This window comes from Polypterus senegalus, chromosome 2 (assembly GCF_016835505.1).
Source record: "Polypterus senegalus isolate Bchr_013 chromosome 2, ASM1683550v1, whole genome shotgun sequence".
Lineage (NCBI taxonomy): Eukaryota > Metazoa > Chordata > Cladistia > Polypteriformes > Polypteridae > Polypterus > Polypterus senegalus.
The window spans coordinates 31489148-31503445 of NC_053155.1; the positions used below are offsets into that span (position 1 = coordinate 31489148).

At 39.5% G+C, this 14298-nt stretch overlaps 1 protein-coding gene across 3 annotated transcripts in view; it reads right to left on the minus strand.

The window, feature by feature from the left end:
* Positions 1-1797: 1797 nt before the first annotated feature.
* The window catches only part of edar (ectodysplasin A receptor), a 238365-nt gene continuing 225864 nt past the window's right edge, over positions 1798-14298 (minus strand). For all 3 annotated transcript variants that reach the window (XM_039743544.1, XM_039743545.1, XM_039743542.1), the window contains exon 12: positions 1798-4192. In XM_039743544.1, the coding sequence (XP_039599478.1) occupies positions 3858-4192 (335 nt within the window). In that variant the 3' untranslated portion in view covers positions 1798-3857. The remainder of the gene's footprint in view (positions 4193-14298) is intronic.

Below are 14298 nucleotides of genomic sequence, written 5' to 3' on the forward strand. Positions count from 1 at the left end.
GTGAAAACATGTTTTCAGAAAAGTTTACAAATGAATCATCCCTCATTCATGGAAGCATTCAAACCCTTTGCTGTGAGACTCCAAATTGTGTTCAGGCCCATCCTGTTTGCTTTAACTCTTTGAGGGCTGAATATTTTTTCCCAAAAAACATAGTTTCTGAAAAGCAATGGTTTCACACAGAAATCAGCATACAGTAAAACGTCTGTTGCTGCATGCTGTGGCTGCCAGTTTGCCAAGAATATGCGGCAGGCTTGCTGCCAGGCTGATTTTGCATGGTTGGGACAAAGTATAGGGTGGTCCAGATCTAATTATGCAATTTTAATTACGTTATAACTTATTAAGTTTGTTACATAGAAAATCACTCGAAAAATCCCGGACCATCGAGAAGTGTGCGACATGAAGAATCGTCTTTGCGGCGAACTGGAATCGTCCCCACATAAATCAAAGTCATCCAGACGATCTGGATCTGCAGAATTAGATCTGGACCACCCTGTAGCAGAGCATTGCAATCTGGTTTGTACCTCTTATGATTGTTAAGTGGCAGTCCTCCCTGGCGAACATTGTCAGTATCACGATTAGCTGGGGACCAATCAGCTGAAGCTGGAACCTCAAATTCATTTTCAATCACTCGTATTAAAATCTGAGTCCAACAAGTCATAGTCCAGTTCAGAGATAACAGACAAAATGCTTTACGCATTCACTTTGATCTCTCTCCAGATGTCAGTGCCATTTTTGCTGTTGTTTGCACCTTGCTACCCACATGAGCACAGGAAATCTCGGTCAAACCAATGAATCTAACTTTCCTGCTAGCAATGAGAGTCCAACCAAAACATAACGGTTAGTTTTGTCATAGTTTACAGCTGATTACCATTGTCAACTCCTCCTTTTGACAGAAGTCGACATCAGCCCTGAAAGAGTTAATTCTCCTTGAGCTGTGTCTAAAATCTGATTGGAGTCCACCTGTGACAAACTGAGATGATTGGTCATTGCTCAGAATGTGTGCCTGTGTAAAGAAGGTCCACAATTCACAATGCATTTAAGGACAAAGAACGAGCAATGAAATTCAAGGAACTCTCTGTAGACCTCCATGATCAAACAGTGTTGCGGCAGCACTCAATCAATCAGCCGTTTATGGTAGAATGATTAAGTCCTGTCTGGAGTTTGCCAAACATCATTTGAAGGGTTCTGATTTGATGAGATAAAAATTGAGCTCTCCGGGCAAAACTAGATCTGTATCAGAACATAGTGCTTATGTCTCCAGATGTCCGGAGAAGACCAGGCACTGCTCATGATGTGGAGGTGCTTCTCACTGGCAGGGACAAAGAGACTGATCAGAATTAAAGTAACGACAAATGCAGCCAAAAACACTGAGGTCCTGAAGAGAACCTGTTCCTGAGTGCATGCAGGGATGGCTCACATTTCAGCGCGACAGCGACCTTAAGCATACACCCAAAACAACGCTGGTGTGGCTTCAGGACAAGTGTCTGACTGTCCTTGAGTGGCCCAGCCAAAGCCCAGACTTAAACCCCATAGAACAGTGGTTCTCAATCTGTGGGGCGGGCCCCTGCTAGGGGGGGCGCAATGATGTGAAAAAAATAAAACAAGAATCGAAAATGTGAAAAATACATCTGTTGAAACCAAAACAAATGAACTTAAACTACATTCGGATACTAGAAAAATAAATATGTAGTTAGATAAATGTCGATAAAAGTTAAGTAGGTATAATAAAATGTGCATCTATGATATATTGTTCATTTAAAAAGAACAAATTGGTGTTAGTGGGCTCCTTTCAAAAAAACGTTGGGGGGGGGCGCAATTAAAACTGTTATGAAAACTCGGGTCTCAAATTCATAAAGGTTGAGAAACGCTGCCATAGAACATCAGCGGAGAGAGCTGAAGACGGCAGTTGACAGACACTTCCTATCCAATCTAAAGGACAAATGGGATCAATGGCCCAAATCCAGGAGTACACAGTGTGTAGAGACTTACCAATAAGACTCAAAGCTGGAATCGCTGACAAAGAATTATGGGTCTGAATGCCGATGAGAGATTTCAGGTTTTGATTTTTAATAAATTTTGCAAACCTTTCTGAAAACACATTTTCACTTTGAAATGATTGATTTTTGAATGTAGATTAATAGGCAAAGATGGCAAATACATCTATTAAAAATGTAATCTACAATGCAATAAAGTGTGCAGAAAGTGAAAAAGTCAGAATATATTATTTGAATCCACTGTACATGCCAATGCCTTGCACTGTGCGCGACATTGCCCTTTCAATTTTGAGTAGGAACTAGAAATGGTAGAAATTTTTAGTCCCACTGTAAACATCCATTCGACTCAGAAATGAATGCAGTCATCTACTTCTTTGACGGAATTTCAAATCAAGTAGCACTCATTAAGAGTTTAGTGATCAGGCAATTAGCTTTGCAGAGCATTTCTTTTCCTCATCTTCTTAGCTTAAGCAAGTCCTCCCGTTTGAAACTCATTTGTTTCAGGACTGTGTGAAGCTGACGCAGTATACCTTGGCAGTATCAGGTAGCAGACAGTACATAACCCTGTATGTTAGTCCACTCAGATACACACCGTCACCCAAAGCCCTGTCACACCGCATGATTTTTCAGTCAGAGACTTTGTTCTTAGTGAGATGGAGGCAGTGGCGGCACGCTCTCGTGATTACCAGTTGTGCGGTTTGACAGCTCCAGCAGCTCAGTTTGCAACTCGTCGCTTTTTGTGCCATAGGACACGCAAGAGCTGACAACCAAGGTCTGTTCAAAAACAGGAGAGGCCTGCCTGTGTGATGTCTTGTGTTTTATGTACCATGACAGAATGAAAAGCAAAACAAAAAAAAAAACAAACAAAGGGGGCTGATTTTGTGGCTGAACCCATCATATCTGGAAAGCACTCTTACAGCACCATCTGGCAGCACTTTATGGGCGAGTTCGCTTTGGAAATGTGAAACAGGCCCGGAAAGTCATCACAGAGTCACATAATTTGTCATGCCCTACGATTGATTCCAAATGGATAACTTGACATCCTCAGGTGACGAGATCAGCAACTGCGGTTGTCAAGTTTGACATCGCCTCCGACCAGAAGCTGTGTTATGTGCCACCGGCTTTACTCTCGTCATGTTGACCTAATATGAACATCTCTGGGATGTGGGAGGACACAAGTGGTGATTAGTAAGAATTTCACTCTTTACATGTGACAATAATGATCCTCGAAATCTGATATGTCGGAGATGATGGGAGAAACTACAACAAAAAGCTCGCTCACTGCACCAAGTTAAAGCTCTGTTCCTGCACCCTGGGAAGTTTTTATTCCAAATGGTTTAATCGCATTCCTGACTACGGGTGCACATTAAGTTTACTATGCATGTACTGAGCATGAAAAGCCATGCCAGGGTTCAAAAATGATTTGCACCAGAATGTCAAGTAAGGCACGACTGATAGGGAGCCCTGGCAAAAACAAAAAATACGCTGTGCTCATTCACTCTTAATATGTCCTTAATAAATTATCTTGGAGAGGTCAGAATCCTCTCTATGTGATTCTCTGGGTGTCTCGTCTCTCGTAACAATACATAAAAAAAAAAAAAATCAAAAACATTGTAAAGGACCTACTTAATGGAAAACACCTCAAGGTTATTCTTAGCAGAATGTCCAGCAGCCTGCTTCATTAGGGTTCTTAAAAGTTAAGTGAAAAATTTGCTTCAGCTATTGATTTATAATTTTGAACACCGGTGCTCTGGAAGAGTCTTCTTCAAAGAAAATCCAGTTCACAGCACAGGTTGTCTTTCCACTTCCAAGTCCCAAGGAGAATATTCTTCATTTTATAATGGGTAGGTTCAGAGGAAGTGCTCACACGCTGGCACAGCGCGACGAGATGGAAGGGCTGTTGGCGGGTGTTATTTCTGCCCATTCCAGAATATCCGTGCACAGGGACTCCACCGCATCCAGCCGCTCAATTTGCACCAGTTTGGTCAGCAGGTCTGGGATGCTGTACCCAGCCGTGCTGATGCGGTCAAACAGTTGCATGCCATCTGACATGCCGCCGATCTCATCCCTTTTCAACCCAAAGCTCTCTGCTAGGTGGCGCCACGTCTTCACAATGGCTTTCTCTGTGTTGTACGTTGAGCTCAGCATCCTGCTGGTTTTTTCCAGGCAGTCAAAGGGCAACTCAGTTGGACTGAGACCTGTGGGGAGAGGAAGGTTTTAACAGTTTAGGATGACAGACAATGGCTGTTCGTACACTGAGATATACCACAGGAGTATAGAAACAGCCTTCTTAAAAAAAAATCTGAGAGCTCCCACCGCTATCAAACTTCACCTTGTATACCCATTTACTAAACTTGGTAAGTCCAACTTTAGGGTGATATAAAAATGAAGTGTCGCCTGGCAGTACTCAATACAAATAGGAATCTGACCTGGAAAGGGTGCCAGTCTATTACAGGGCACATACAGTTAAAGTGCCTATAAGACATATTCACCCCTTGGGAATTTTTACATTTCATTGTTATACACCTTGGAAACTCTAGATAGATAGATAGATATGAGAACAACACTCATATCAATGACAAAACAATTACATTAACAATCATGTTACGTTATTTTTAAAATGTTTCCTTTTCTTTTTCGTACCTTCTTTAAAACACTACTTCTCCGCTGCGAAGCGCGGGTATTCTGCTAGTTTTATTATAAAGTACTAGTGGCGGGACTTCCAACTTCACATAGGAAGTGATGTCACTGTTCGCCTGGCTGTTCTCCTTGTCAAATCTATGACTGAAAAGGTCATGAGTAAGAAGCTGTGCTCTTTCTCGAACAGAGAGCCTTAAAAATACCCTCAAGTCGTATGTGTCTGATGTGTACACAGTGTCCATAACAAGCATTCACCCTCTTGGGCGTTTTCACATTTTATTATAGTTCAACATGGAATCAGAGTGGATTTAATTTGGCTTTTATGACATCGATCAACAGATAAAGACTTTTAAAGTATGTCTGCTAGGTGGTCTAAATGAATTACAATTATAAAACACAATACTAATTGATCACATTAACATTCTCTTCTTCAAGTCACTATTTAGCAGCCATGACAGCCTGGAGTCTATGTGCACAGGTATCTCTCTCTCTGTCAGCTTTGAACTATCTTACAGACAGACCTCAATATGTGCGTCTTGGGAACTGCAGGTCTAACATTGTGTGCAGCAATACAGGGGCGCCGCAGGGGACTGTACTTTCTCTGGTCCTGTTCAATCTATATACATCAGACTTCCAATATGACTCAGAGTCCTGCCACGTGCAAAAGTTCGCTGATGACACTGCTATTGTGGGCTGCATCAGGAGTGGGCAGGAGGAGGAGTACAGAAAGTTAATCAAAGACTTTGTTAAATGGTGCGACTCAAACCACTTACACCTTAACACCAGCAAGACCAAGGAGCTGGTGGTGGATTTTAGGAGGCCTAGGCCCCTCATGGACCCTGTGATCATCAGAGGTGACTGTGTGCAGAGGGTGCAGACCTTTAAATATCTGGGAGTGCAGCTGGATGACAAATTGGACTGGACTGCCAATACTGATGCTCTATGTAAGAAAGGTCAGAGCAGACTATACTTTCTGAGAAGGTTGGCATCCTTCAACATCTGCAGTAAGATGCTGCAGATGTTCTACCAGATGGTTGTGGCGAGTGCCCTCTTCTACGCGGTGGTGTGCTGGGGTGGCAGCATAAAGATGAAAGACGCCTCACGCCTGGACCAACTTGTTAAGAAGGCAGGCTCCATTGTAGGATTAAAGTTGGACAGTTTAACATCTGTGGCAGAGCGACGAGCATTAAGCAAACTCCTGTCAATCATGAATAATCCACTGCATCCACTGAGCAATGTCATCTCCAGGAAGAGGAGCAGCTTCAGCGACAGACTGCTGTCACCGTCCTGCTCCACTGACAGACTGAGGAGATCGTTCCTCCCCCACACTATGCGACTTTTCAATTCCACCCGGGGGAGTAAATGCTAACATTAATTTTATTTTAATTTTTTTCATTTTTATTACTATTTAATTTAATATTGTTTCTTTGTATCAGTATACTGCTGCTGGATTATGTGAATTTCCCCTTGGGATTAATAAAGTATCTATCTATCTATCTATCTATCTATCTATCTATCTATCTATCTATCTATCTATCTATCTATCTATCTATCTATCTATCTATCTATCTATCATCTCCACACTTTTTGAAGCTTCTCAAGCTCTGTCAGGTGTCACGGAGATCGCAAGTGAATAGCCGTTTCCATGTCCAGCCACAAATTTTTAATAGAGCTGAGATTAGTGCCGATATTTATCAAGCGTCTCAGAGTAGGTAAACAGTTCTAACTGGCTGAAGAAGTGGCACAAATTTGGTCCTTCTCTTAGAAGTAAGAGGAAAAGCATTTTATCAATTTTCTAATTTAGGAAACTCTTCCTAACTCCACCAGGATTTAAGAGCGCTCCCGAGCTGTCTTAACTCACTAGGTCAGGAGTCCCCAACTCCGATCCCGGAGGGCCCCAGTGGCTGCCGGTTTTCATTCTGACCCTTTCCTTAATTAGTGACCTATTTTTGCTGCAAATTAACTTATTTTGAATTAATTTTAATTGACTTGCTCTCGAGGACTCAGACCCCTTAATTGTTTCTTTTTCTTTAATTACCACCCAAACAATAATGAGATACAAAATCAACCAAAACGTGACCAGCAAACTGTGTTGACCTTACGATATTTGAAAATAAAGAAAGATGAAGGTCACAGGAATGTTGAACTGCTCAGGTCTCCAAAACATTTCACTAGTGCTCTTAGAAAAGAGAAAATCAACAATGTTGGAAATGTTTGCTATTGCACAATAAGAGCAGCAACAAGCCATGGTTGGTTAAAGAAGGGGTTTAATTATCTTATCATTTCCGGCGCCGCATCTGAGTGGCAGCCTTTCCAGCAGCTCCGTATATGACTTTATTTTTTTACCTTTTTATCTCTATTCTTCTCTTGTGAATTTCCCCTTGGGATTAATAAAGTATCTATCTATCTATCTATCTATCTATCTATCTATCTATCTATCTATCTATCTATCTATCTATCTATCTATCTAATTAACAACAAGAATTAGAGCCTAATTTAGCAATTGGTTGGAGTTTGAAGGCCTGGTTTAGCTGGTCTTCTGTTGGCTCACTCACTTCACATTTTATTTCTGTTTGGGTGCCATTTAAGGAAAAAAATGAAGCAATGCAGAGGAACGATGAAGAAATTCAGGGGAACAAATCTTTAAAAACATGTCAATTAAAATTAATTCAAAGCAAGTTAATTAGCCGTAAAAACGGTCACTAATTTAAAAAAAAGGGCGAGAAAGAAAACCTGCAGCCACTGGGGCCCTCCAGGACCGGAGTTGGGGACCCCTTCACTAGGTGCTGCAAGAAGATGGTGTTCAGGCAGAGGTTGTCACACACATTCCAGGAAAGACTGGATGTTTTGGAAACGGTCGACAGCGATAAAGTCGTAAAAAGATAACAATTTGACAGAAACAAAATAATATTTGTAACAAATGTGATCAATCCATCTACAGGTAGAAGCCACTCGCTGTCAGTCGGAATGAAAATGTTGGTAATGTTGCACTTTTTGAGCAATGCAGCTTTATATGTGTATGTCACAACCAACCATTTATGACATTTGACAATGATTCTACAGTACAATGTGTGAGGTAATATGCAGAATTATACATTTCCCTACCACTTTACTTGAGGAAATGTGAAAAAGAGCTCCATTCATGCAAATCGCTGGTTTCCCTGGAGTTGCTGGTGTGTTTGACGGCATAAAAATAAGGATCACTGCCTCAAAAGTGGATGAACATGCATGTGTGAGTTTTAAGGTGGTAAGTGATATCTCAGTATCAACACATTGATGTTGTTGAGAAGTGGCAGCCATAACATACAGCTTAGTGCAATATCCTGCGTTATTATATCTTCCTTCTTCTTCTTCTTCTCCTACAACTAGGTTGAATTTTACTATTATTCTATTTTTTATTATTATTAGTATCAGAAAACTTCTAAATGCCTTCATGAGTACCACTTTGCGGCTTGGGGTGCCATAAAATCGTAATGTCATTCACTCTCAAATCTGAACTCCTACTCCTCACCGTGAGTAGGTGTGGGATGCTTTGCAACTATGTCTTATGTGCTACTCTGGAGAAGAGAAGAGAAGTGAAGAGAAGAGCGGCTGGGCTGATTCAGGGCTACAGGGGATGAATTATGAGGAAAGATTAAAAGAGCTGAACCTTTACAGTTTAAGGAAAAGAAGATTAAGAGGAGACATGAGTGAAGTGTTTAAAATTATGAAGGGAATTAGTCCAGTGGATCGAGACTTGTATTTTAAAATGAGTTCACCAAGAACACGGGGACACAGTTAGAAACTTGTTAAGAGTAAATTACATTACAAAATTACAAAGAAAAACATTACAAAGGTTTTCTTTACACAGACACCCATAGACACTTGAAATAAGCTACCAAGATAGTGTGCTAGACAGTAGGACTTTAGGGACTTTCAAAACTCGACTTGATGTTATTTTAGAAGAATTAAGTGGATAGGAATGGCGAGCTTTGTTGGGCTGAATGGCCTGTTCTCATCAAAACTGTTCTAATGTCCATCTAGTTTTACAATAACAAATAAAATTTGAAAACTTCCAAGGGGGTGAATATTTTTTTTAAGTTCTGTAACTTTAAAATTGACAAAGCTCTTCCGTATTTTCCTGTACACAGCTCCCTGCCCGGTGCTGATTCCTCCTTGCACCCAGTGTTGGTGTGACCCAGGACTGGATTCAGTGGGTTCAAGAATGTCATGTCATCTCGTTTCTCAACATGAACATAACTTTCAGTTCTTGCTGAAACATCTTTAAGAGCTATAAAACATGCACATCCTAAACAACAATGAGCAACGCACTCTGCATCTGCTTCTGATTTATTGGGGTTGCATGACTTTTCAGTGGAAAAGTGGAAGCAAATGCTTAAGACACCTGCAACATGGGGACTTGATTATAAACCTCAGCTATCAGCACCAAAGTGAAGTTTAAAAACATTCTCCGTTAACTGAAGGTTGGTGTGTTTATCACATTTTAATCATGATTTTCTAAGGATATTTTAGAAGCCATTTTCTCTCCCAGTTTTGCAAAACTCAATGAAAGAAAGTTGGAAGCAGCAGTGGAAACTGAACAACATGGCCAAAGACATAAAAAAAAATTAAAAATAACCTCAGAATGTATACCTCCATTCACACGACTTTATGACAACTAGACTTTTTCCTACTATGGAATTCTTTTCATTTTACCACGCTGCTTATGCTTAACGTTCTTAACTGAAGTGAGGCGTTCGGGTGGACTTCTTTAAGGGGATTTAAGTCAGGTTTTACCTGGAATGTCCTTGAAAGATCTAATTATATTTGCTAAAAGCACATTGAGATCCTTGCCTCCTGCTTTTTGTCCTGCAGTACGGTATGTGGCGGCCAGTGACTTGAAAAATTAATGAGTGTTCCATTTTAAAAGTATATTCATATAATAAATGAGAGATAGATTACTTAATTAACTTTTGGTTACCATTGTTTTAATAAGAAAGTAATGTTGGAGCACATTGGCTTTGGAATTGCTTATGGTAAGCTGCTAATTCTGTTGAAATGTTTGCCAATAATAATAATAATAATAATAAGTTTATAAGTAAAACTGAAATTATTACTTAAAGAGTCAAACTGATTTTTTGCACTGAAGCCAATACATCTGTTTTTAATCCCTCTGTCAAAACAGTTACTCATAAAGTATACAAACACATTAACTCTGATTGTGTGCGGTTTTTTTTTATAATAGTTCCAGTCATCTGTTTAGACCTATTTTTTCCAGAAGGATTTATTGTGGATGTAAAACCAAAATAACTGTTTATTGTTCAGTGTGGATGTTCTCTTTGAAAATTGTACTAGGGCACATTAACCTATTGAGAGCAAAGTAAGCCGAAAATAAATAACTAATGGGATCGTCCTGTGGAAATGTTAAATCTTTGCTTTATTTTAAATGACATACTGTATGGACAATATGGCAACATCTGACAAATTTTCTTTTCTGTGACAAACCACCCTGCGCGTTATGTACGACACGTCATATACTGCATGACTTATAGGTGTTGGCCAAAGACGTGGAGCCATCGAGTAAACAAGGACGACTGCACATATTGAAAGCAGGTGTCTCCACACAGGACCCGGCTTCTGAGTTCACGCAAGTACGTTCACAGCACAACGAAACTTTTAATTGTGCATATCTTGGTTAAAAGGTGAGCCATCAGTGACTTTGAAAGAGGGATGCATGTTGGGTATGTTGACCATGTGTTATGCAGTTTTGCGTTACTATGTTTCGAAATATTATTTCTCTTTAACCAGTTTTGGCCTGATGTTAAGTTTTTGATATTTTATTGTTTTAAGCTTGCCAAAATAGTTTGGCATCTTCCCATGATGCCTTTTCACCATCAGTGACTTTAATAATAATAATAATTATAATAATAATAATACATTTTATTTATATAGCTCCTTTCCCATGCTCAAGGCACTTACAGAATTTAAGAAAGAATGGTAGGGTATACAGTATATAGCATTGTACTAAACCAGATGAATTAATAAAGAAGATTAAGACAGTAAACTTAGAGAAAAAGCCTAACAGACATCATAATTGATGGTCTAACACACACATACAGGTTACCTGAGCATCTTGACATAGAGGTAAACTAAGAGAAGGGTAATAAAGTCAAGTAGAGCTAAAAGCCTTCCTGAACAGATGAGTTTTGAGCTGTTTTTTAAAAGAATTCATGGAGTCAGCTGACCCGATTCATTTTGTTAGGTCATTCCATGGAGTGTAGATTAGTGTGGGCACAGAATGAGATGACCTTAGTGGGCAGACAGGCACATAGTGATGGAGAAGGTCACTGATGTAGTTTGGCGCAAGGTCGTTTAAAGCTTTGTAAGTTATTAGTCGAATTTTATATTCGATTCTGTAAGACACAGGGAGCCAGTGAAGACGGAGCAGGATGGGTGTGATGTGCTCGCTGCTGCTGGTTTGAGTCAGGACTCTTACAGCTGAGTTTTGAATAAGCTGGAGCTGTGATATAAGATTAGAAGGAACACCTGCCAGCAGCGAGTTACAATAATCGATGCAGGATGTGATAAAAGCAGGGACAAGTTTCTCAGCATTTGAAAAGGAGAGGAAGGAGCGAACACGTGATATGTTACGGAGGTGAAAGTAAGAAAGTTTCTTAATGTGATTTATGTGGGCGGAATAATGAAAGAGGGATGCCCGTTGAGTATGTTTGCCATGCGCTATGATTGGCAGTTTTGCCTTATTGTGTTATTGCTTTTTGGGAATATTATTTTTAGATGTTCATTTTTGGGGTTGTTACACCCAGGCCTTATGTTAGCCTTTTTAAATCTTATTGTTTTAATCTTGCCAAAATAGTCTGGCATCTTCCCATGATGCTATTTTGCTATCAGTAACTTTCAAAGAAGGATGCATGTTGGGTATGTTTACCGTGTGTTATGATTGGCAGTTTTGCATTATTATGTTTTGGAATACTATTTTTATTTGTTTATTTTTCAGGCCTGATGTTAGTTTTTGATATTTTATTGTTTTACACTTGCCAAAATTGTTTGCCAAATTCCCATGATGCCATTTTGCCATCAGTGACTTTGAAAGAGGGAAGCATGTTGGGTATTTTTTACCATGTCATGATAGGCAACTTTACATTTTTATGTTTTGGAATGCTGTTTTTATTTGTTCAGTTTTGGTGTTGCTGATGTTAGTTTTTTGATATTTTATTGTTTTAAGCTTGCTGAAATAATTTGGCATCTGATTTTGAAAAAGGGATGCATGCTGGGTATGTTTGCTGTGTGTTATGACAGGCAGTTTGGTATTATTATGTTATCACTTTTTGGGACTATATTGTTTTTATTCATACATTTTTGGGGTCGCTGAAGCCTGGTCTGATGTTTTTTGATATTTTTTACTGGTTCAAGCTTTCTGAAATAGTTTGACGCCTCCCCATGTGTAGTGTAATGGTTGTGTAGTGGTTGCCCTGTGGCTGCTAGGGGTGATGTCAGGAGTCATGGATGAAGTGACATCACAGGTCTAGAGATATAAATCAACCAGACCAGACCAAAATGGCAAGTGGGACATCTGAAACGCTAGGCGGGTCATGGTGTGATCAAGTCCCACAAATCCAGCAAGTAACTGTATGTCTGACAATGTGGGTGGGAGGCTTGACATGATATTTGGAGAGGCTATTTCATTCACTAGATAGCAGCAGAATACTCTCTTGAGTGTTATTCGAGCTTATCACTGTAAAAACAGATCATTAAACATCTCCCTGAGTCTAACCCTAACCCTAACTGCATAGAACTCCAAGGCCGAGTCATGCTGAGGGTTAACACCATAAGAATGACTTCATTTTATCCAGGACTGGTTTTAACTTTACTGGATTCCTTCCCACCTTCATGTATGTTCAATTGTTTGTGTTAATTCTGCCTTGAATATTCAGTGATGGAGTTGAGATTGTTTGATTGTAAACAATCATAAAGCCTGAGCCTTTCAAGGTGTTCAAATGCACAATGTACAAGGGACTCTGATTTTCATGTGATTCTGATTTTATTTTTTAAGTGCAGAGACAATTTTTGGATTGAAACCAATGCTGGAATGAGTGCCCTTCAATGCTGATGGCATACTGTGATAAAAATCAAAGCCATTAACCACAAAAGCAACGTAATGGGTTGAGATGCTCGTGGTGTGTGCTTCACGATGACAAAATATAGTAATATTTAACATAACTACTAAATGCATTTAAAATTATTTAAACTAATTATTATAGAAAAACAAAATAATTATTAAGAAGAAGAACAAATAGCACATGTCTGTCTGCAAATAGTTATTGTGAGTTTAGATGGGTTAGGTTGTGTTTTGCTTATATGCTGGAATTCTGTGAGAAAGAAACAAAGGATGCAATCAAAGAGGAGCATATGATATGATTTATCTGGAAAGCTGTCAGTAAAGTCCCACAGTGGATAGATGGGTATAAAACTGGATCAAATACCAGGAACAAAGAATTATAGAGTGTGGAACTTTTTTCAAAATTAGTCTCTCAGTACTATGGCTTCTGGTTTTTTTAATAGCTATAAATGATCCGGATAGGATTATGAATAACAAGGTGTTTAATCTCCAGATGATACAAAAACAATAAAATGAAACAAGATAAAAGGTGAGTAATGTAGAGGTTGGGAGCATGTGCTGATAGCGTATTGCCGCACCCACCACACTACCTGGATTGGGACTCGAGTTCAGCGGGTGACACCTCAGCACCACACGTGGGACATTGTGAGGTTTTTTTTACAGTGGCTGGAGTGCCAATCCTGCCATGAAGCTCCACGTTTTCCCTATAAGTTGGAGGGCCTACTTGCAGGGCTGGATAGAGGTTAACATCATAGCCAGGATGAAGCAATGGCAGGTTAAGGGCCTTGCTCATGGGTCCAACAGAGTTGAATCACTTCTGGTGTTTATGGGATTTGAATCAGCAAACCTTCCAATTGCTGGTGCAGATCTTTAGTTTCGGAGCCACCACTCCACCCAAATAATGTCAGAATCAGCTAAATCATTGTAAAAAAGTCATTACAACACTAGAGAAAGTGCAGAGAAGAGCAACAGGGCAGATTCTGGGACTGTGAGGTAAAAGTTGTATGAAGAGATTGAAAGAGCTGAACCTTTTCAATTTCAGCAAACTGAAATGAGACTTGAAATTATGAGAGAAGTAGAATTTAAAATTTTGAGCTGAATATGTCCAGTGGACCCCTGCTGTTACTTTAAGGTGGATTCTTTAACAAGAACACAGGGATGTAGTCAAAAAGCTTGTTAAGGAAAATTCCACACAAATGTTAGAAAATTTTGCTTCATACAAAGAACCACAGACAAATGGAATAAATGACCAAGCAGTGTGGTAGAGAATAGGACTTTAGAAAATTTCAAATCTCGACTTGACGTTATTTGGAAGAAATTAGGTTTTGATTGATTAGCTTTTTTGGACTGAATGGCATCTTCTAGTCAAAATTGCTCTAACAAAATAGGGACTAGATTAACTTTCCCTAACTCTTAATTCCACCATCAAATAGAGTGTAAAATTCCTTCTACTAATTGATATTATTCTTTCATTTTATACACATTTTTTTTTCCTTTGGGTGCCCTCAGTTTGCTTCCATCCCCTGTGTTTTACAGGTGCCTCTAGCT